The sequence below is a fragment of the Scomber scombrus genome, chromosome 10 (assembly GCF_963691925.1).
Source record: "Scomber scombrus chromosome 10, fScoSco1.1, whole genome shotgun sequence".
NCBI classification, from domain to species: Eukaryota; Metazoa; Chordata; class Actinopteri; order Scombriformes; family Scombridae; genus Scomber; species Scomber scombrus.
The window spans coordinates 24,550,900-24,574,599 of NC_084979.1; the positions used below are offsets into that span (position 1 = coordinate 24,550,900).

Below are 23,700 nucleotides of genomic sequence, written 5' to 3' on the forward strand. Positions count from 1 at the left end.
TTGAGAATATGTCCCTTCCTCTCTTCAGTGGATATCTTGTTTCAATATTCTTCAAAATGAATCTAATGTATTACAAAGAAACACATTTAAATTGGCTTTCCTATGCAGTAATCCCCCCTGTACAATATATTTTGTACCTGTCTTGAGTGCTGAGGGTCCGCTTGCAGTCACACTGTACACCTGGAGGAACTCTCTTGGCCTGCTGCCCCCCACAATATTGAATCCAAAACCTCTGGAGCCCTTGGTCAAATGTGTGTTCACAGGGAAACCCCTGAGCTCTTCAGGATGGTCTGTGAACCCTGAAAGTCAACGAAATATAATGACACAGAGTGAGGACGAGATAATGAAGACGCTTAGCTCCGAGGAAAAGTCATAAAAGTCTTCAAATCAGCAAGGATGGGGGAAAAAAACCTTCCAGAACAGCATCCGAGAAATACAGGAGTAAAAATGTTTAAGCCCTGTACGTTTATACGACTAAATGGTTCGAACTGAAGGGTTTTAGGAGTGAGAGAGAGAAAGTCAGAACACAGCAAACCAATCGCCAGATGGCACTTAACAAAAGTACTTATAAATAAATAGACATGCACACAAACCAAAGCATTTAGTGGAAAGACTGCATTAAGAGCTGACTACATTACAGACTACCTCCTTAAAATCAGCAAAATAATCCATTTTATAACACACATTTCATATTCACTCATATTCTGAATCTTTTGAATCTTGAACATTTTCCGTTCCCTTTACTTTTCCTTCTTATTTTAACAGTGAAGGAGTTACATAAATCTCATCTGCACTAGCACATTATGACAGTGTCAGTTTGGATTACAGATAGCATTTGTACCATATTTTACAGCAATCCTCTCACATGCAGGTAACTCTGGCTATGATGGAGATTATATCACCTTCTGCTGGCCAGAGGAGTGTACTGCAATTTACTGAGATGAACTAGAGTCACAACATTTTTACACATGAGTTTCTTACAGTTTAAATCAGTCACGCCCGACAAACATCAACAACTAGATTATGTTCTTGTTCTTTTAACATCAAATCATGTGACCAAATTATGAAATTAAGTTGCTGTGCACATGCCATCCATGTGTCGACCCTGCCAGCCTCAGCAGTGAGTCTGGCTCTTTGCCAGCAGATCCGAGCTTTAGGCCTTAATCACTTACTCGTCTCCGTTCAGCTAAAAGCTCATTCCATCTCATTTGACTCTAACAAGCCGGCTGTGCCTGTTATTTCCGTTCTTGACAAATATGTAGCGTCATTTAGTCAGTTCAATGGGTTAAATGTGTCACCGGTGCCCTAATAATTACATTCACAAAGAGACGGGAAATAAACGAAACAAAGAGGCTCACATTCATTTTTGTAGACAGACTCCCTGCTTGAAGCTCGAGGACTCTGCCAGCTGGTTCTTTTTGGGTTGTGACTTGAAGAGACAAAGGAAAAAGCAAAAGAAAAGGCGCCCTTCTTAGAGACATAATAGCATTGGATAAATTGAGACAGCACTGGAATTTTTACACTAAGAACAGAGATGAGCCTGTCTGCCAAAACAGAGTCACGATAATTGTGCAATGCAGCTCTTTTAAGAGCACAGGAATAGTCTCAGGATATACACATATTAGCTTTCTTATCAAGAATTAGGTGAGAAGATTGATGCCACTCTCACATTAACACTGGTTTTATTCTTCTCTGCTAACTGTCAGCAAGATAGTGAAAAAGTATTTTCTTTGTAAAAAAGATTCTCAAAGAACATTTAGAAACTCACTCTATGTATTGAGACTCTGTGTCACTGTAGGCCTGCTCCCAGTGATCGGGCATCACACCTCTCACCCTAGCGCCACCTCTACTGCCAATTACACCGTTCTCTATGACACGTCCATCCCCTCCACTGTATGCCCTGGGGCGACCCGGGGACCGGTAGCTGGGATGGATGCTGCCGCTGACACCTGCAGAGCCTCCTGTAATGACAGTGGCACGAAGGAGCGTTAAAGATGAGAAAGGTGATATATTATTTAACACATGCAGCGAGTTAAAAGGTTTCTCCCATAATCTGAAAAAAGCTCTAATGACCTGATGTTGGCAATTCCATCAGGGGTTGTCAGGCAAAAACACCTGAGGTCAGCATCTCAGTCAGCTTTGTCCTCCCTCTAAGGAGGCAGAGTGTGTGACCATGCATGCCATACTACAAGCGGAAGAAAAATAAGCATTTTTTTTTGCCTAGCTGTCCTTGTAGCTGTCCTTCAGCTGTGAGCCCCAGCGTGGATCTGAGAGGCATTGGACATAACACGGGGCGTCCTGAGTCCTGCTGCACGACAAGTGCTGCCGAGCCGGTCCACCCACACAGTATCACTTCAGAAGATGACTCAGCAGAGGTCAGGGTGTTGGATGGCTCTCTCAAACTCCATCCTGCCTGTTTCCTGAATTCACTTCCCCAGTCACTGCTGCCTGCTGCCCTACCTGCCTGTCTGGATCTCTGCCTGCCTGCATTTCTCACCTCCCACTCTGCCTGCCTCTCTCTTATCTCTTGTACCATTCTGGCTCCCTGCCTCCACCCTTCCTAACACTCAACCCTCTTACCTGCCTCCTCTGCCACCACCCTATGCCAATACTTTGCTCCCTTACCCTAATCTCATACCCGCCTTCTGTTCAGCTCTTCTGTTCTACTTTCTTATTACCATCATTCGTTCACTGGCTAAAACTGCCTTCATACCAGCATGGATGAAGTGATTAATGGGCTTTTTTAGGCCATTTGTTTAACATAATAAACAATGTCTGGTACAACGAGTCATCCATCACATCTAAGATAAAACATCTATATTAAACGTGTCTTGGCTATTCGAGAGTTTAATTCAAACACTTTCTGCTTCCGTATCACATGAGGTCTTCAGTTTTTTCCTTACCTTCCTCCGTGCTCGCCTATCTGCCCACCTCCTTGCCTGCTTGCCCTAAAGGCAGCCCGACCTTCCTTTGGAGGTGATCCAGCGATCGATGAGGCCACAGGCCCACTGAGAGTTTTGAGCATACTAATCGTGCTAATGATTGATTAATTTGGGTATCAGCAACTGAAGCTATAGATAGGGGCACAATGCAGTATTTAACTGTTGGGTACTTTACAAAGCAAAACCAATAGGTGTTTTTTAATGTTGATTAATCTTTGCATCTTGAACTATAAAAAAGCCCTGAATAACTATGTGAAAACCCACTTAAAGTTAGAGTCAGCCATTCTGGAGAAAGATTGTTGATATTTGAATTAAACATCCAAACCAACCAAAATAGTTTGCGTGTCGGCTCCACGGTAAGAAATCAACATTGTATGTATTGATTGATTCATTTATATGGTTAAGTGGTTGAAAACACTTACACAGCAGGATATTTGTGTGATTTAAACAGCTACTGGCTCCGATTATGCTTCACTAAATGCAACAGAACCAGACTCGACCTCATGATAGTTTTTTCAAGCAGACCAAGTTTAGTGACACTTGCCTGACAGACCTGAGTCATCCTCGCTGTTCTCTGCGTCCTCTGCAGCCTTCTCCAGGTTGCTGAGCGATTTGCTGCGTGTGCGGAAGTTTCTGAGCAGGTTGCGATGTTCCTGGTAGGTGATGGGGGGGCTCTCTACACTGATGTGAACGGGCCGAGGTGTGCCGTAGTAATTCCCTGAGACAGAGAAGGACAGGGGAAAGACGTGTTGCCTTGAGAAACTGAATTGCAATGAGTATATAAAAACTATAAAATAAAAAGTGCACATTTACTTGAAACAGATGTCATAACTGATACCATTACTGAAATGGAAATGCTGTGCGTAAAAGTCATTGACATAAATCTAAAGACGGTCAGTAACAGCAGCCAGTCTGCATTAACATCTTACTGAGGTCCAATCTGATATGAGTTCATGAGGTAAATATAGATTTTATATTCAGATATTCAGTAACAATGCAGGTCGATGACATTATGCACACATACTAAATGTCTGTCTGTACATATGTGCATTATGTGTCCCCTGAGGTCATCTGCTGTATACGTTTTATATTTCCAATCCCAGCCATCTGCTACAGCTGCTAAAAAAGAAATGAAATTACCCCCACCCGTACATTTGGCTCATGGAGATCCAAATGGGTTCAGGGGAAACATTAGATTACTGAACTCAACAACAAGGTCACCAGCCGTCACCATTTACTGCGGTTTCTGCAGGCTACTGCACGCACAAAGCTGCAGATACTCCTGATTGCTTTGCTGTAGCAATGTGTCTGTCAGTGTCACATGTAAGTGTAGCCAGGCAGGTGAGGATGACATTTATTGCTCCCATTAATCTCTTATAAATTATGGATGCTAATGTATGGAGGCTTTTTAATCAGTGGCAGCACTCTGACCCTTACGTGGGGAAGATTCTGTGGGGTACATATGAGTTGAGAAACACCCGATGGCATTAATATGCATAAGAGATAGCTTTCCTACAGACTGTCCTCCTATTATTAGCTATGGAAGCCTCATTCATCACAAACCAAAACTGTCAATACATTGGTAAGGGGACACATGGATTATGTGAAAAAGAAAAGGAAAGGTCTTTAAAAAGAATATATTGATAATTGTTAAAATAAACGTATTCCTTTCTTGCTGAGAGTTAGATGAGATAATCAATACCACTCTCATTGTGTGCTATCAATGAGGCTTCAGCCAGCAGCTGTTTAGCTTAGCATAGTTTGAAGACTGGCTCTGTCCAAAGGCAAAACAATCTGACTACCCGCACCTCTAAAGTTCAGATATTGACACTCTATATCTTGTGTGCTTGTAAAAAAGCATGAGTAAATCAAATGCAAGTTGTGGATTCACAGATGTTTATGTGCTGAAGTTTTCCTGAAGTCTTGTCGTAACCTTGAGGCTGCCATCTGAAATACTTTGGTACATTTAGACAGCTAGACTAGCTTTTTATTCTGTTTCCAGTCTTTATGCTAAGCTAAGCTAACAGTTTCTTTGTTCCAGTAACATATTTAACAGACATACATCTAATATTGAGCAAGAAAGTAAGTAAATGTATTTCCCAAAATGTAGAGCTATTTTCTTTTATATACAACACAAAGACTGTACTTCAACTGAATTGACTATAAATTACTATAAACATGCAACTATAATAATTATCATTTAGAACAATGTATAATTGTAGCTTAGTGCATTCAGTTGTAACTAATAATTCAATTAAATGGTGTTTATATAATTTTCAAGTAATTAAATACAGAAAATTCAGAGCCCGAGTAATCAAGAAAAGAAAATGTGTGTTATAATTAAAAGCATTAGGATAAACTGTAGACTGCATAATGAATCACCACACAGTCTTTGAGGAGAGTCAGGTTTCTGGGCAGTTAATTGAAATGTTCAGCTAACTCAGCCTCACCTTTGAACTTTCCACTTTCAAGCAGCGCTCCTGACTCCTCCAAAGAGAAGAACTCCTCAATGGAGACAAAATTGTAGTCTACTCCTGAGATTTCCCCATCTCTGGGCTGTCTGGTTGTACCTGGGAGAGGAAGACAGGAGAAAATATAGTGTCATACATCAGAGCTATGAGTCCAGAAATGCTGCTACCTCTAACGTGGATGATATGTCAATTAATCAAGAGCTTTTCCTCTCATCTGGATCTGGTTGTGATGAATCATCATTAGGTGTCTCACTGAGTCCAGTGTTTAAACAAAATAGCAATTCAGCAAGCTATAAATAGTTCCAGCATTACATTAGTTTGGCAAATTATACAGACATACTCCAACAAAAATAGCTTTATATTGGCTGTAAGTGCAGTTATAAACAATTTTAAAAGTACTTATCTAATTTAATTAGAGCATTAATGAACAATAACAATCACTGGTAACCTCTTTAATTACAGCATTGTACAATCAGTCTAAAGGCAGCAGAGCATCCACACACAAACCAAAACGTGCCCTTTGGCTTAAAGAGCACTATGACGACGGTAGGCATTTACTAGGGCCTCTTTATTATGAACAGATCAATAAGAACAGAATTAAACATTAATGAGGCACTGTGAAAGTCTTAAAGTCTTTCTATCACCATGGCAAAGATGGAGCACTCAGATGATCAATGATATGTCATCATAATTGATTCACATTGACCTTCGCCTGGAAGAAAGCACTGAGTCCAAACCACAGCAGGAAAACACCCACATCACTACAGGATCATTGAGGTAAGTCTAAATGCTCGCTTTGTTTTGACCAAGATCTCCTAAACAGTAAATATATGTACAGACATGTGGTGCGTAATATATCACATTTTATGTTACTCATTAAGTTAAATCTGGTAGGAAATGTTTAATTTGCAAATTGAGCCACGATGCACTTCTTCTGACATTGAGGCAAGTAATTCCTCTCCAAAGACAAAATCATACCAAGCCTCAACTAAGGACAAATCTTCTCCTGGAGGACCACATGTGATGTCAGTGTGGGGCCGGCAGGAGGGGGTCACACCCAGCTACCCTATAAAACCCATGATTAATGCACTGCTGTCCTGGGAGCAGCTCTCCCAGCCACAATGACACATGCAGGACTGAACAGAGCATGCACGCACGCACGCACACACACACACACACACATACATAAAAAACCCCACATGAACAGCCAACTCACACAAGAACCAGACTGACATTAACATTAAAGAGAGCCTCTGCATCAGCCTGACCTCTTCTTCCTGTAGCACCAAGTGTGTTTACTGTATGTGTCCCGATCAGTCACAGACAACGACCCACTGCCTTCTAATTTGATTGCCAGCAGAAAAGCAAGCAACTGTAGCGACAGTTGTAATGACATTGTAGTTGGGCTAACAGCAGGGCTTACTTGTTTTGACTACTTTTTAATCACAACAGTAAACTCACAAATCTAAATTTCATGGCTTTCAAAGGTAAAAGTTTAGGACCTATCAAAAACAACAAAATACTATTATGTTAAGGGCTGAAACTAATTACTTTCATTATAAATTAATCATTTGGTCTAAGAAATGTGAGAAAATATAGAAAATGATCATATTTGCATTAAACTAATCAACTATATACTAATCGTATGATTGTTCTAGTTCTAGTTGAGTTTTTCCCATGTTGTGCCATGTGCTCTATGCTTCCCTGAGAAGGACAGTTTTCTTCACAGAGGTTCGACCCTCTCTTCCTGGCTTATTAAGAAACTGTCTGCTGCTTTTAAAGGAGATGAAAAGCGCTGATGTGATTGACTATCATTAAAGCTCACACCATACCCCATGCTGATACTGTATCTAATAATGTCTTCATTCTGTCCAGCCTCTTTTTCCAGCTTGTGCCAAACTGTGACTGCCCTAGGGTTGTAGTTGCACCCCTGTTCTCCAAAAATGGCAAAAACCAACTAATCAAATCCACATGTATTTGTGCGGTTAAAGGAAATAAGAGGTCTCTGCGTCTAATTAAAGATATGATTGCAAATATCCTGATGAAATGTGACATGTGAATTATTCTCCTCTTCCACTCAAGACACACAGTATCTCAGGCTGATATGGTGTGAGGCAGGGATTCAATATCTATGCACCCTCCTCGGAGATATATATGACATGTCAGCGGGGGGACAAGATGGATTATTGACATCTTCTTCTTCTTCTTAGCCTGTCCCTGTAGGCGCCACACACGGATCCCAAGGGACAGGGGTGAGATAGGGATATTGAAGAGGTAATTACACAGACCTCTGTATCAACAGCCAGAGAGAGCTGTCTGTCAAGATCATTGCACACAAATAGCTAACAATGAATGCCACAGTTGAAAAGGCCACAGATGGTCTGCCTGACAACACTGTAACACGCATATTAGAATAACTAAATGATGAGGTTTCTTATCTCTGACTCACTCTGAAGACAATTAGAAAAGTCTTTTATGGAGGAGAAGGAGACACAGCCAGCCTTGAAACCATGACATTGGCTCTGAATTCTCCAAGGGCACATGTTCAAATGGTTACTGTGATTATAGAAATATGGATGGGAAAGTTCAGGAGGGTAATGTGAGGTCTGCAAGCCCTGCACACAGAAGAAATTGGTATGAATTAAGAGACGAAAGGGGTAAAGCTACCCTTTTGTCATAGTCATGAAATAGCTTTATTAGATTTAAAAAAAACTATATTATATAAAATAGTCTAGACTAGAAAAGTACTCACTGAACATACAGTACTGTGTTGTCTATCTAGACATTTGCACCCCAAACAGTACACATCCTGTCTGTCTCAATATGAGTACCAGAGCCATTAGACTGCAGTCAGCCCTCCTCCATTTTGGCACTGATAGATATTTGCTTTTAATTTAATTCCCCCTCTAGATTATTGATACAGTAGCCTGCATTTACTTAATTCTGTCATTCATTTCCATTTGTATGCACTGTCCTCCTGACTGGGCTTTTGTATTGATATTACCTGCATCAGAGCCAGCTCCAACATCAGAGAACATTGTCTCATCAAAAGGATCTCTCTCTAAATAGCACTGGTGTACTACATGGTGTCAGAAGAAGAAATAGCATCTAAATGAAAAAAAAAGAATCCAAGTCAACTCTGAAGCTTCGTCATACTTTCTATGCTTCCTTAGAGTAAAAACAAAAAAAAGAAAGAATAATCCCTGAACTTCTGAGGCTGATTAATCTTTACATTATGCAATTAAGTTTTAATAATCAACAAAATAATAAACTACATTTTAGACATAAGTCTCCTGATACAGGAGGAACATACATATGGTCCTGAAGGGGGCCACAATGAGCTAGTGATGAAATCTCCTCAGCTTCAAGCTCCTGCTACATCAAGCACAGCTGACTCCCCGAGAGAAAAACAACAAAAGGAAGAAAATTCTGTGTCTATATGTACACGTGGTCTAAAATGAGTTGTGACGGTTTTCCACACCGTCTAAGGATCAGGAGAGTATGTCTGTGTTGGTAGGGTTAGGGTTGAGGCATGAGAACAACAGCATCTTACTGTGTCATCTCCAGCAGATCAGAGGATTACACACCCGCGGCTGAGCCTGCCTTATTGTCACTCCACTGAAAGAAATCACTCAGACACAGGAAGTTGATTCAAAAGTTCTAAACCACCTGCAGGGGAAGACTGGTCTGGCCAACTTTATGCAATATATTCAAATATCCTGTCAATCAATAAGATGTATATACAGTGAATGAGTTTAAAACCTTCCCTGACCAAATATCAAATTGCTTATTAATCTGATTTTCCATCCAGCTCTGATTAGAAGATGGCTAAAAGCACTAATGTTTATATGAGCATTTCACTGTCTGAGCAGCTGCCTGTGGACGTAACAGGATGCACACATGGCTAAGTAATGAGAAAGCTTGAATACAATTGCATAATATGAATACACATATTGTATGCTTAGAGACACAGTTTTATCTTTCTTGCTGTTTTGACCTGTGCCTTGTTCTGTCAGCGTGTAGTGTTGCGTGGTGGCAGACTGTCCCCCATGACCTACTTCCCGACTAAAGGAGAGATTAGCAGCAACTCCACACTCACTGCCACGGCAAGGTTAAGACTGCGGACACACAAGGTCTGTCTTTTCCACACTACCACCTTAAAGAGGCTAAACAGACATCACAGGCTGAAAATTACATAGAAAACACACAGATCTTCTCAGAAAACCCTACTCATCTGCTATATCCTCTGGCCGTGTCCAGTGACGTCATATTAGTAGGGGATTAAGATAGCAACAGATGTACTACAACTAGCTGCCTTTGGCTGCCATTGTACTTGATTTTATTCATAAGCATCAAAATTAAACTGCTAGTGTGGACTGCAGGCCTCTTTCTCAGGGGATTATAGGAAAACTGTAAAAATAAAAAGAACCTGTCAAACACAACAACCATCAGATTTACCACCGCCTTACTGCCACCCAAACAAAGTAATAGCCCGCAGCTCAGGGGTGAGGATAGAAATGGGGAGACTGCCACTGAGGATGAACCCAGTGTCGTGAACATACAGACTGTTGCTATGGAAATGTCCAAACTGGTTGTACTTGTGGTGTTTTCTGTCATAGTTAAGAGACAGAAAATGTTTTAGAATATACAGAATATTTTAGTCTTGTCAAGTTTTTTTTTTTCATGCTTGCATATATTGACACAAGGAAGTGTGGGAAACAGTTCTGTAGGTTTAAACACCAATTAACACCAAGATATTCATGTGGCGGCAAACCTAAGAAGTGTTATCAAAGAATTAATTAGGTCAGTAACTTAAGAGAGATATTCCTTGGAATCAATTAATATTATGAGCACAGAGTGTAAATGGCAACACAAGACAGCAGAGTAAAAATGTGCACACAGGAGATTTAAAGGGCATGATATGACAGGAGCTATGAAGACAGCTATATGACAGATACAGTACATTAAAGGCAGGAAGAGAAGCACAGAAGGGGACTTACAAGGTACAGCACGGAGGTAGAGGTTCTCTCGGATGACCTGCTGAAGTTGGCTGTCCACTGAGCCGGGTGTGAAGCACTTACTCAGATACAACCTTAGATCTTTGCACAATGTGGAGCCTGAGGGAAGGGCAAAGAATCAGGTGTGGCAGGGATAGGAGAGAGCACAGAGAGAAAAACACATATAGACATCAGCTCAGTAAGTATAAAAAGTCTGATGATGTACTACTGTATGATTTTTTTTGCAGTCCATCAAACAGAGATGGAAAGGTATTAAAAACTACAAATATTTACTGCTTCCCGGCTTGATTTAACACTTATCACTTTGCAATTAACGCTTTCACATCCACACATACTGATTTCTCTGCATCACTTCACATACAGTAAACCCTGAGTATCACATGTGTTTTCCCAGAGTCCCACAATTAAGCTGCTGAAGCTAATTGCTCCAGACAAAACAGTTGAGGCTTTCACCAGGGGAGGCGGAGCTGATCGACGCGGCTCAGTTTCCTATCTCTGATCTTTTAATATCATCTCAGGTGCTTTACTACCTCTGATGACAGGTCACTTGCTATTATGGATGGGCAGAGTGCATTTCCAGCTTGTCACTCTGACAGACGACCACTCTGTCGGTGCTTCCCCCTGCAGGCTGCCACCCAGCCACCCACGCCCCCTCTGCCCCCGCTGTCTGTTAGCGTGGTTCTGCCCAGTAGCAAACTGGATTGGCTGTGCTATTAAAAAACGTCACAGTGGTATAACTTTATTAGTTGAGGCAGTCATCTGCACGTTCATATGACTGGCCACATATGGCTGCTGCCTGTAAAGGGAAATGAATCTAGCCTGCTGCCTTTTGGGAGAATTGATGGGCTTTGGCTCATCCTGTTATGAAACAGATGATATTTTGTAGTCTGGTGAAGAGAAAAATTCAGACAGGAACATCAGCTCTGTGAAAACGACTAACGATTTTGTAACATGTTTGAAATCCCCTGTATATTGTGCAAACATATGATGTATGAGCTACCATTAAGGTGAGGCAGTCAGAGTCAAGGTTAATAGCAATACAAAAAAAGACCCACTAGGCCTTGGTAAGATGTCATAAAACACTGAAGGAAATGTAAAACTCCTTCCGCTTGTTGTAAGAGTCACTTAAGAGCTACCTTATTGTTAAAATTCATATAACAGCTATGCAAAGGTTATGCTAATGTTTGCTATTATTCTTCATTTACATGCTATAATAGAGTTACTGTTATTAACAGCAGTTATGACAGTTTTACCTGCCACATGAACTTGTGAATATGTTGGAGGTTGAATTTAAAGGGGACATATTGTGCTTTTTGTGATTTTCTGTAATTTATATACTGATATAATTTTGGATGTTTATGTTAAAAATTCAAAATGAGTTGAATATATGTAAAAATGCTCCCCGAAGGTCAAAAGTTATCTTTACTTCCCCATCGAACTGATGTCAGATCGTTTGTACGTGCCCATAAAAAGCCACACTTTTCGAAGCCTTTGCTGTCAAGGTTTTTGCCCATGGGTTGTTTGCATTGCTGACTTGCATATTTCGGATCAGATTTTGGCTCAAACATGCACGGATATATTTGAAAAGTTAACAAGAAGAACAAGATAAAGAACTGAAATCCTACTACTATTTTCAGTAGCCTGTTTCAGAGAGAGGCTGATCTGAGGGGCTACATACTGTAGAGAGCCAGTATAAGATAAACAAGGATTTTTTCTGTCAATGAAACACTAATAGATGCCAACCCTCATAAAAAAAGTGTGCTCAGTAGAAGACGTCTCATTATTTTCCAGAACATGGCAGGTGACAAGCTGTTTTTGTTCCATGCCAGTGTTCTTGTAATATATTTAATATTTAACTAGTTTGTGAGACAAATCACTCGCAAAAGCATTGACAAGGCAACCGTAAACTTAAAAAGTCGCATCATCAACGGAGTCTTGTGATTGGTTCACTTGCTCCACAAGAAAGCATCACATGGACATAACCCTTTACATGCTTGTCCCTGCGATATTACTGCTTTCAAGCACAACGCAGCCATAATGTAATTTTCACTAAAATGTTACCAGGTCTTGAGGTGAAAAAATTGGCAGTACAGATTTCCCTGACTATCAATCCCTGCTGCCATTTACACACAACCCCATGCAGGAAATGTTCCTGAACATTTCAGGTGTAGACTGTGAAAGGGGGCTTGGGAGGCCTTTAGGAATTTGGAACATGGTAAAACAGCCACAATGCTTTTGTTTTTGTCTAGAGAGCATCAATAATAATACTAAAGCCTCTAAACTGCTGCCTGCCTCTGTGGAGTGATGTCTGATGTCCTGTATTTGAGGTAGGAGCTGAGGGAGTTGTAGTAGGAGTAGGAGTAGGAGGAGGTGTGGTGCAGCAACCCAACACATCGGCTCATCCATCACTGTCCACACTACACGCAGTCAAGCTGCCCAGGGAGGGCTAGGCAGATTTGAAATGATAATGAATTCACCAGCAGCAGAGGGACCAGGAGCAAAGGTCCCCATTTATACCCCTGTGGTCAAATCAGCTATCAATCTAGCAAGCAAGGCCATCGGGAGCCGCAGTCAGGTGACACTCCGGTGACACTCCGGTGACATATGGCACTGTTCAGAGCCAACAAAGACATCCGTTACCACAGCCCCCTGTTCTAAACATCAAGGCCCCTTGCGGATGACAGACAACTATATTGCCACACTCCTGTCATTTGTCCACAGCAATTTTGACCTCCTACCCACATATTGACCAATCGCCTTGACATATCCAGACTAATTGATGTGTGCAAATCATCATCAGAACGCTACAGTCTGCAGATTTGGCTCGTGAGAACCAGTGGAGGGTTATTGAGCAAGATTATTATGGATGACAGATTGGATGTCAGTGTAACAGATTGTTCGGGTGTAGTCTGATGAAGCAAGTGCAATGGCGTGTATCATAAACAGCAACAAGTTAAACTGTATGCAGCGTTAGAGAGAAAATTAAATGTCTTATTATGGCCAATGTGTAATACATAAAAATGCCTCTACAGTCTTTTTCCTTGCATACAAAAACAATGAGTTGCCAACTGATTGAGAGAGGATTGTGTAAGCCTGCTGACTCATACCTGGTGACACAGTTTTGATGCGGATAGGATGGGGGCAGGAGTTGAGGACACCACGGACATCTCCTAATGTCATTCCTAATACAGGTGTTCCCCCAATCTCTAGGATGATATCACCCACTGTGAGTCCACCCCCTGGAGCCGACGTGACGAAAGGAAACTCTCCATAATCTGCTCCTCCACCAATGGCGATCCCCAGCTCCCCTGACGAGCCTAGCAAGGGGACAAAGCTGTCCAGCACCTTGGAACGCCAGTGCAGCTTCTTCACCGCTGTCTTAGACATGGCAAATGAGCTGGAGAGAAAAGGAAACAATATTGTGAAGGGTGAGCAGAAGGTGTGAGACAGGTAGAAAATAAGTGTCAATTACATAACAAGCTATGGAGAGATTCTGTGATTTCTCGAAGAAGGTTGCTCTGCTGTTTAACCTTTGTCAGCTGAGGTCCGGGGAGTTGCTGTGTTTCACATCAGAAAGTGTAAAAGTCATGAATAATTCCATGGGAACTTTTCCTTTGTTTTATGCAAACATACTACAGCACGTGACTGTCCAACCAATGGAAACAGAGACAGTTTCCCTCATGCTCATGCTGCGTATTGCAGGCTGATGTCATGTTTTCATGTAAACACACAATATAGGAGTTAGTGCACATTCCAGCACATCTTCAGTCACATGGGAAAATCTAGTTTGCGGTCGATAAGGGTATTGGTCATTGAATGCACACACGTTTTGACAGGCAAACTAAAAACCAGTAGGTGCAGTGGAAAAGTGAAGGACTCCGAATAATTTTTGTATCAACAGTGATGCATGATGCCTTCACAAAAATATTGATTTTTATTGATTTTTCTGGACAATGAATAATTGTCTCGTTTGTTGGCATTCTTCATTCCTATCTCCCATTGTCTGCTAAGTCACAGCATTCAATAGCATTTTTCTTTTCTATTTTTTTTTTCAAGCTAAAGCAGGTCTTAAGGCAAAGCTGTAATTAAAATAATGTGTTTTACTGCCACATGCTTTCTGGAGAGCAGCTGTGTGAGTGTCTGGGCTAAGGATGTAGCTGACATGGTGAAGATTTGTTTGAGTCGACAGTGACGTGACAGCTGTGATGTCCGGAGAGAGCAGACAATGTTCCTCTGACATTATCAGAGCAGCACTGTCACCTTGACACAAGGGACGGCAGAGACATGCAAGGTAGGGTAACAAAATCAAAAACACAAACACAACACGTGCACAATACAGACAGAGAAAGCTTGTTATCAAAGGAATAGTTTCACATTTTGGGAAAAATGCTTATTCGATTTCTTGCCTAGAGTTAGATGAGAAGATCAATACCACTCTCATGCCTGTCCGCTCAATAAGAACCTGGTGTCAGGAGATGGTTAGCTTAGCTTAGTGTAAAGAGTAGAAACCAGGGAAAACAGGTAGTCTGGCTCTGCCTAAAGGTAAACAAAACACCCCAGCACCTCTAAAGCTCACTAATTATCATGTTTTATCTTGTTTGTTTAATCTAAGCAGACACCGAAGCATAATAACGTAAATATGACATAACACCCCCTACAACTGCAACTTGTTGTTTTAACACTTGTGCATATGTAAGCCAACTTTCTCCTGGCTGTAGCTTCATATTGAACAGACAGACATGAAAGTGGTATTGATCTTCTTATCAATCTCTCGGCAAGCCAGCAAATAAGCATATATCACAAAATGCCAAACTATTCCTTTAAACTTACTGTGGGACACCTGCTAAAAAAAGCTTAATCAAATACAATATTCCTTATGGACTCTACTGATCTCCAGTTTCATTGTGATCAGGAGATTAGCTACTAAACATCACCTCACCACTATCCAATCCTCTTAGGCGACTGTGTGACTATGATGACCCTTGGCTGAGTGGGGATAACATGGCATGGGCTTCCCTGAGCGCAACACCAAGCCCAGCCCTAGCAGGGGCACCCTTGGGTCCTCTGGCCCAGCAGGCCTAATAAGACTGCTTTAAACAGTGAGAGAAGGACAGGATACGCTTAATCCTTTCCACTTGACTGGCCATTCGACAGGCAGATCTGACAGAGATCCTCTTTTTCCATCCACTCTCCTACTGCTCAGCTGAAGAAGTGGGGTCCCTGGTGGAATACAGAGATGGATAAATGAGGAAGAGGAAGGCAGGGAGCGGAAAACATTTAAAAGATAAAGAAAAGCAGAAATAGATGTGTATGAAATAGAATGAGATGTGTAACTATGAAATACAGATACAGGATTGTGTGTGTTTTTGTCCCACACGAGTAATAGGAGAGGAGAGAAAAGGGGAAGTACAAAGGTCAGATAGAGATCGAGAGGCGCCACACAGCCTGAGGTTGGCATAGGACTCACTTGTTTGACCTTGCAGGACTTTAGCTGAGGCGACATGAGTCAGAGCTTGGAAAACGGTTGAGCTGGTTGCCACAACATTGAGAACCCAAAAAAATGCACACAACTTGCATTTCAGTCTTGGTTCGAAGCCAAGCCCTGTCACTGTTGTTCTAACACTTTAGAATAAATGCGATCAAACAACTAGTGCTGTTTACGCCGGCATGTTTCAACCTGAAATTATGCTTATCACTTCATCCTTGCCAAACAGAGCCCCCAGTCCATCTCTCTCTACCCCACTGTGAAACCTTCTGCAGCAACACCGTCGACCCGCTTCCCCAAAGACAGCCAGCCAGCCATCCACCCACACACAAAATACAGTAACATGTATTAAGCGTGCTGTGAGAAGAGAATAAAAACAAAGGCATCAATTTGTTCCCATCTAATCACATACAACATATTCCCATGTGCATCAATCCTGAATAATAATTCTATAAGCCACTAGTCTTTTCATGCTTTATCTAAAGATTTCTCTGAACTTCTCAGCGGTTGGCAGTAATGATTAAAATGCTAAAAATAAAACAGGTCCAGGGTATTATCCTATGCTGTTAAACCTCGACAGTCACAGTGTGTATCTACATTATACACATGGAGACAGAGTGTGTCGCCGGAGCTGTAGCTGTTGTCTTGACCTCCTGCGTCTGAGGGGGGTTTAATGAGCCACAGCCTGTCAGGTCCACTGAAGCCTGGACCCATCCCGCCACAGACACACACACCCTGACACAGCTTTGCTCTCATGCTGCTGCTATTGTTGATGCTACAAACCGGCCATGCACACTCATCTTACTGTGTCCATTAAAAACACAGCGCTGGGTAGCCATACAGTTTGAAGAGGGATATACTGCATGTGATCTCATGCTTCTGGAGAGTTATGTAATTCTGTGTAACAGAGTGGATTGTAGTGACAATAAAAAACTGTGTCCAACAGTTTGTAATAAATGCAATTTTACATGTAAGGATTATTTAAATTGAATTTTAAACACGACCAATTTGATTTGTTTGGATCACTTTGACCTTTCATGTTCATTTCAACTCTGTCTTGCTTACTGCTGTACTGCTGGAATATTTATTAGTTTATGACATTTCAGTCTGTTTGACATTCATCAGGCTTATGGGAAAGCATCACAACACTTCCATGTATTGTTATTAAGTGAAGAAAACAGCAAAGACTGAAAAAATAGAAAATGACACAGGGGCAAAAATGCCAATTAATCATAAATCTTACTATGTTGTCCTTCATTAAACATTATACCAACATTCATTTTACCTCAAACTGTCCAAATGTCAAAAACAGAAAGCGACAACAGGTACATTAAGGCCAAAGGTACTGATATATCATAAATCTTACTATGTCAAGTACAGCAATATTACAGCAAAAACAATTACCCCAAAACTATCAAAAAATCCAAAATGTAAAAAGTAAATTAATGACAAACGTGCCAATTTATCAATGCACACATCTTACCTAATACAAAATGGAAACATGACAATAAACTGACAACAAGTTAAGACGCCTCAATCACTCTGTTTTAATAAAAAAACATACTCCAGATGAACTACTGGACGAAGAGGAGGACACAACATACAGATTCAAGGATATCCAAACCTATAAAAAGAATGCACTATTGAGATTTCTGACCTTTAGGTCAGGAAAGAGCTGACCAACACATATCCAGTTTCACTGACTTCCTCTCTACCAGCAACATGCTCAGAATCTCTACAGCTTGCAAACCCCCGGCCCTCCAGTGTAATATCAAACCACAGCGATCTGTCAATGGCAAAACACACTTCCTCTAGACTTGGATGCTATTCTTAGAGGTCATTTTTTATTTCTTCCTCATATTTGTTTATTCAAAAAGCATAAAACATATGCTCAAGGCTATTACGACACAGTGTATAGTATAAACAGCTGTGCCACATAGTTCCTTCACTTAAAAAAATGCCTTTTTATACCCTAAATAGCGTAAATACTCATGGTTGAATTACTCTGAGGACATTCATTGTTCTTAGTTAATTAACCACGATAATATTTTTTTCCAGTACAGGAGAGTCAAGTTGATAATCTCAATTTAATTCTAGCAAACTTAAAGGGAGCATATGCTTTTTGTGATTTTCCTTTATTTATATACTGTTATGATGTTCAAAAAACTTGAGGTTTTGCAAGTCAAAAGCCAGAGTTTCAACTTGCTCTGAACACTTCCGTTTGCCAGTTTTTTCTACCTTGATATCAGCATGTCATGCCCATGAACAACTGTCCGTTCTGTAGCCTTAGTTTAAACGTTGTTGCTAAGGTTTTTCCATGTGTTGTTTGCGTTGTCCAAAAATACAGATGTAATTAAGAAGTGGACATTTTGAGTAGTAAAATCCTACAACTATAGCTTGTTGCATTGTTTGTAAATGAAGCCTCTGGAGCTGGCAGAAGTCTCCAGAGGGGCAGCTTCCAGGAAATGTCCAATCAGAACAGAGAGGACTCATTGAGGCGCGCCTTAAAAAGACAGGAGCTAAAACTGCCTGTTTAGGTCAGAGTCTGAAATGAGGGGCTGCGTAAAGAGTTAGCATTAGAATAGTTTTTTATCTGTAAATCATAAAAAGATTACAGTAGATCCCCAGATTAAAAATGTAAAAAAAAAAGACCTGTAAATGTGCAGAATATGCCCTCTTCATAATCCCAAAAGTAAACTATAATAATATCTTATGGTGCAGGACTGCTTAGCTTATGCTACATTTTCAGATCCTATGCTATTAAAGTCTTTCTACTGAATGGTTCTCAGACACTAGGGCCATTTTACTCCTTGCAGCTCATAGTCATGAGCTAAATATCTTTATCACAGGACAAATTAACTATGCAGTTATTTCAGGTTGAATCTCCGGGGTGTTCATTTATTAAAGTAACAAGCCGACAGAACACGGTTTCAGATGAGCTTTGCCAAAAAGCTCAATAATTCACAGTCAACTAGAAGCAACGAATCAAGGACATGTGGAAATAGCATTTGATGTTAGGGTAGAGAGTGTCTTGTAAGACCTTCAGGAAAAAGGGTGCAAGCTAAACACATCAATTAAGAAAAGTGAATAATTGAATTGCCCATTAAAAAGTGTCTCTGGCAAGGCTACGAAAACAACAAGCTGCCGTGATAGATTTATCCAGCAGGGTGAAGTCTGGGGTGCACACACTTCTACTTGAAACAGCAGCACTTATCATTAAAAAACATTTCATCAACCACATGACTGGTAGCTATAACACTCCCCTTCATTTTGGGAGCTCAACATACCCATCTATTCTAACATCCCTCCTGTATCAATAACATTAGGCGAGGCTTCATGGTTAAAGCAGTGACTGTCAGCTCTAGTGATTCTCCACATGCTCCTGATGTCTATCTGGATGCCGGACCTCATCCCCATCAAACCATCTCTCAGCTGGTAGATTGTTCTCTGACATAATCGGCTTTGACCATGGCAGAGTTTGTGAAACTTCGGCAGAGACAACACATTCTCACTCCCAGCTCATCACATACGGACACTTAATCAGGATCCCTTGACATCACTTTTTAATGCACTGGGTACTTCTTTAGCACAATTTTTCAATGACGCTGTGAGCATCAGTCCCGTGGGCAGACCAGAAGTATTTTCTGGGCAGTGGGTGTGTTTAAAAGTGATGTTGGCAATGACCAAGAAACTTTTGACACAATCAGCTTGTGCCGTTGTTGCTCTAATCTAACTTTAATGCTCTCACACTGATTGTCTAATTCTAAATGTTCATGTCACTGAACAGCTTTTCTGCACCACATGAGCAGCACAGAGACTTTACGCTCATAAACGCTTGCTCCATTTTGTTGTTTTGACTTGGTGGAGATTTGTTGTCCGCATTCTGATTCCGCTCTAAATGAGGTAATGAAATTGGCCTGTTCAATTAGCTCAGCTAGAATGCTCTATGAATTTATGTAAGCATATTTGGTATTTAATACATACCCACTGAAAGTTCAAGGCAATGAATTGCTGTCTTCTCTAAATGCGACTTTTGGTGAATATTGATGGACTGACTGTCTGTTTGGTCAGCTACAATGTGACCAGCATGCCTAACGGCCCCATTTGACGATCTCTCTGCAAGTGCTCGCAGTGAATAAACAACTGAAAAGACTCAGGGCACTTTGTAAGTCTGCATAAGCCAGACCACAGTCAACATGAGCGATGGTTACATAATAAAGTTATTACTGACCAAGTGCTCTGTTACTGCTTATTCAGAGGTAAACTTAAGGAGGACAATCATCAGTATACATTTTATTAATGCTAACATGCTAAATGCTTAATTGCATGATTGACTGGCCTATTGATTGATTCATCAGCTGGTATTGTGGATTTAAAACTATTCACCCAGTTGAAAATCATGCTATCAAATTAATGTTGTTGTTTAATGTTAAAACGATGTTTTACAACAAGTGGACAAGCAAGAAAACGGCAAGTCATTCAATGCATTCAATCACACGAGTAAGTTATAATACTAAAGCTGAAGCAATTTATTGATTATTTGATAATGGTGTAATCGTTGATCAAATTACCAACTATTGTCTGGTTCAAGCTTCTGAAATGTTAAGATTAGCTGCTCTTCTCTCTTCATATAATTGAATATTTTTTGGTTTTGGCTTGTTGATCAGATGAAACTAGTAATTTGATGATTTACCGTCAGGGCTCAGAACTTGTGATTTTTCGATACTTTCGATAACTATCCTTCATTACAATGTCTAGACTTAAAGGACCAGTGTGTAGGATTTAGTGCCATCTAGTGGTGAGGTTACTTTAGCAACATGATGGTGCACAATGGCAGGCTCCATGGAAGAGGACCCGCCCCCTATGTAGATATAAAGGGCTCATTTTATACTAATCTAATTTTATACTAATCTTCAGGTTATTATACACTAATTAAAACATATTTATGAATATTATACTCCATTTCTGCCAAGTCTGTTACACTAAAGGTCACTAAATTCTAAACACAGCACCAATAATAGCTAATTGGTAAATTAGGTAAAACATTTTAGCAATCATTTATGAAAATAATCATTAGCTGCAACACTAAAAAATATAAAGTAAATTTTGAAGGAAAGTCTTAAATTTTTATTGAGTGACAACATGCTTGATAGGAAACAGATTTGTTGATTTAACGATTAGTCGACTGACGAGTCGATTGTCAATTATTTTACTAATCGATGAATCATTAATTCAATGTTTCAGTTCCAGCTTTTTATTATGTGAATATTTTCTTATTTCCTTAGTCCTCTATGAAAGTAAATTGAGTGTCTTTGGGTTGTGGATTGTTGATCTGGACAAACCAAACATTTTAGGATGCATCTTGGGTTTTGGGTTATATAGATCGAACACTGAATTGAGATCAGTCAAGAAGGTGATTGACATATTCATTATTTATGAAAGTAATCAATAGCTGCAGCCCTGATGAAAAAAAAGGATTGTACAATTTTCTTGTTGAATGCAATTGATAAATAAAGCAGTTTAAGCTAATCAAACTTTCAAAGATTTCCACCAGCGACGCTAAAGACAGAAATGTCTTAATGGAAACCTCAGACTGACCGAGTTGGACCTCTAGTTGTAAAGGAGGTATTGGGTGAAGGAGAGGAGAGGAAAACAAAGCTTTCAGTTGAACCCTTCTTGCACTAAGCCTCTCTCTTCCCTCTAACCTGTAGTGAATCACATTGCTCCTAATCTTACAGCATCCTCCCATGGGTGGTGCTGGAGGTCAGCCAAGTAAAGCATCTTAAATAACCAATGACCTTAAATTCATCTGAACTTATAGACTGGTGGAGTGGCAAACAAACAGAAAATGCACAATAGCACTTTCTTTTCCCTGGCTCCGACTTCACTGTCTTATCTGACAACTGTGCCCTGACCTCTCCCTACCAACATTTACACCAAACTGTGCGAGCAACATGGGGTGAACTAAAGCTCCCTGATGCTCACTCACTTTCAAATCTAGGGCACGGGAGTGCTCGACACAAAACAGACAGCAGTGGCAGATTTAAAAATAAAAGATTAAATGCGTGTGGATTGAAAAACACAAAATATCTCCCTCTGTCATACACAGTAATATAGACACATACAACATTTCTCTCTTACACAATCAATATAAACTCAATACATGAAAAAGCTGATAAGAAAAAATGGAATGAAAAGTAAATTTGCTGCATGCACGCCAGCAATAAATCCAAAATCTACTCCCAGTGTGTGATTGTATTAAAGCTGCTCTTGTGTTGACTGCATACAAAGAGACTTAATGTGAGATTAAAACATTGCGAGCACAGGATTGACACCCAAACACACACACTTACACACACTTAAACACACACACACACCTGACAGAATGACACAAGGTCAGTAATGTTCCCTTTGGAGAAACTGTATCTTTAATGTGACAGGATCAAGGTCAAGGCAGGGGGCATATTAGAGGGGGCATGTTGTGTTGTGGTACACTCTGCTCTTCTGAAGAATACCACTGCGACAACAGGTTCTCTTACTCAATCTGCCAGGATGCATTACACCCCTCGCTGCGATCAGAGATGAGCTCTCATCAGGAACACGGAGCAGTTTAATTAAACAGAGCAGATCAGCTCCCCAACAATCATGATGGATAAGAGAGACAGAAGAGGGAAAAGCAGGGAGAATTAGGGAAATTAAAAGAGGATGATACAGGGAAGTGCAGCCTTGAAGGAAATTGAAGGGAGAAAAAAAAAAGTAGAACCAACACAAAGAGGGTGTGGCGATCTTATGAAAGAATGGCTGAAATCATAACAAAATGAATTATTCAAAAGGAAATGGAGGGGAGGTGAAGTTCACTATAATGAGCGTTTTTGTGAGGTCACAGATTGGTAACCTAAGCAGGACATCAAGTGTGCGTGTGTGTGTGTGTGTGTGTGTGTGTGTGTGTGTGTGTGTGTGTGTGTGTGTGTGTGTGTGTGTGTGTGTGTGTGTGTCTTCAAGTGTGTGCATATGTGTGTGTGTGTGTGAATATAAGGAGAGATACTGCTGATTCAGTAGGGATGGGTGAAGGTGACCCTCTCCTGCTCCTGCTGCCTGTCTCACCACCTGATATTGATCCCAGTTGTCCAACTCAGATCTGACTCAAGGATACATGGATTCATTGCCTTCTTGACATTTCAAATATGGCACTGTGTAAATTGTAACTCCACACAGTATCATTGATTAGTTATTGATTCGCTACCTCAGTCAGAGTTTAACCACTTAACGGCAGCTTATCCGATTCAAATTGAATCTCAACATATAGCAAGGCAGAGAGAGAGGCAAGGGCTCTGGTGTTGGTTCCGGCGTGGGAATGTTGTTGTTGATATTTCCTATCAGACTCTACATGAACTGTTGAGAGGAGAACTAAGAATAGAGCATGCTACTCCCGCAGAATCCAAATGCAGTGGCTGGGAGCAAAGGTTTGTACCACAGATGGGAGAATGTGCCTGCGTAGCCCTGCCCTGTCAAGGGTAAACTGCCTTATGCACACACACGCGGACCACACACACACGTGAACACTTTTTTTCTCCACACACCTTAAAACAGCAGCATGAATATGTATGATGCCGAAGGACACAGGAGGTACATAATTAGGCAATCAACAACTCCCAGATGACATGCATTACTACGATAGAGGAGAAACGCACCTCACTTCATGCTCCTCTCTCGTTAGCAGTGAGAGTGGAGTGGCGTTCCTACGTCGACAAGCATTTCCACCTACTGGTGGCTCAAACTTGGGC

The 23,700-nt window shown here is 40.8% G+C and overlaps 1 protein-coding gene across 1 annotated transcript in view; it reads right to left on the reverse strand.

Moving 5' to 3' along the window:
• LOC133988147 (membrane-associated guanylate kinase, WW and PDZ domain-containing protein 2) overlaps nt 1-23,700 on the reverse strand; it is a 35,859-nt gene that overhangs the window by 10,818 nt on the left and 1,341 nt on the right. Inside the window, exons 2-8 of the mRNA XM_062427698.1 lie at nt 13,539-13,828; nt 10,414-10,530; nt 5,393-5,512; nt 3,496-3,660; nt 1,769-1,961; nt 1,359-1,429; nt 138-299 (exon numbers count right to left, since the gene is read on the reverse strand). Of these exons, the coding sequence (XP_062283682.1) occupies nt 138-299; nt 1,359-1,429; nt 1,769-1,961; nt 3,496-3,660; nt 5,393-5,512; nt 10,414-10,530; nt 13,539-13,828 (1,118 nt within the window). The remainder of the gene's footprint in view (nt 1-137; nt 300-1,358; nt 1,430-1,768; nt 1,962-3,495; nt 3,661-5,392; nt 5,513-10,413; nt 10,531-13,538; nt 13,829-23,700) is intronic.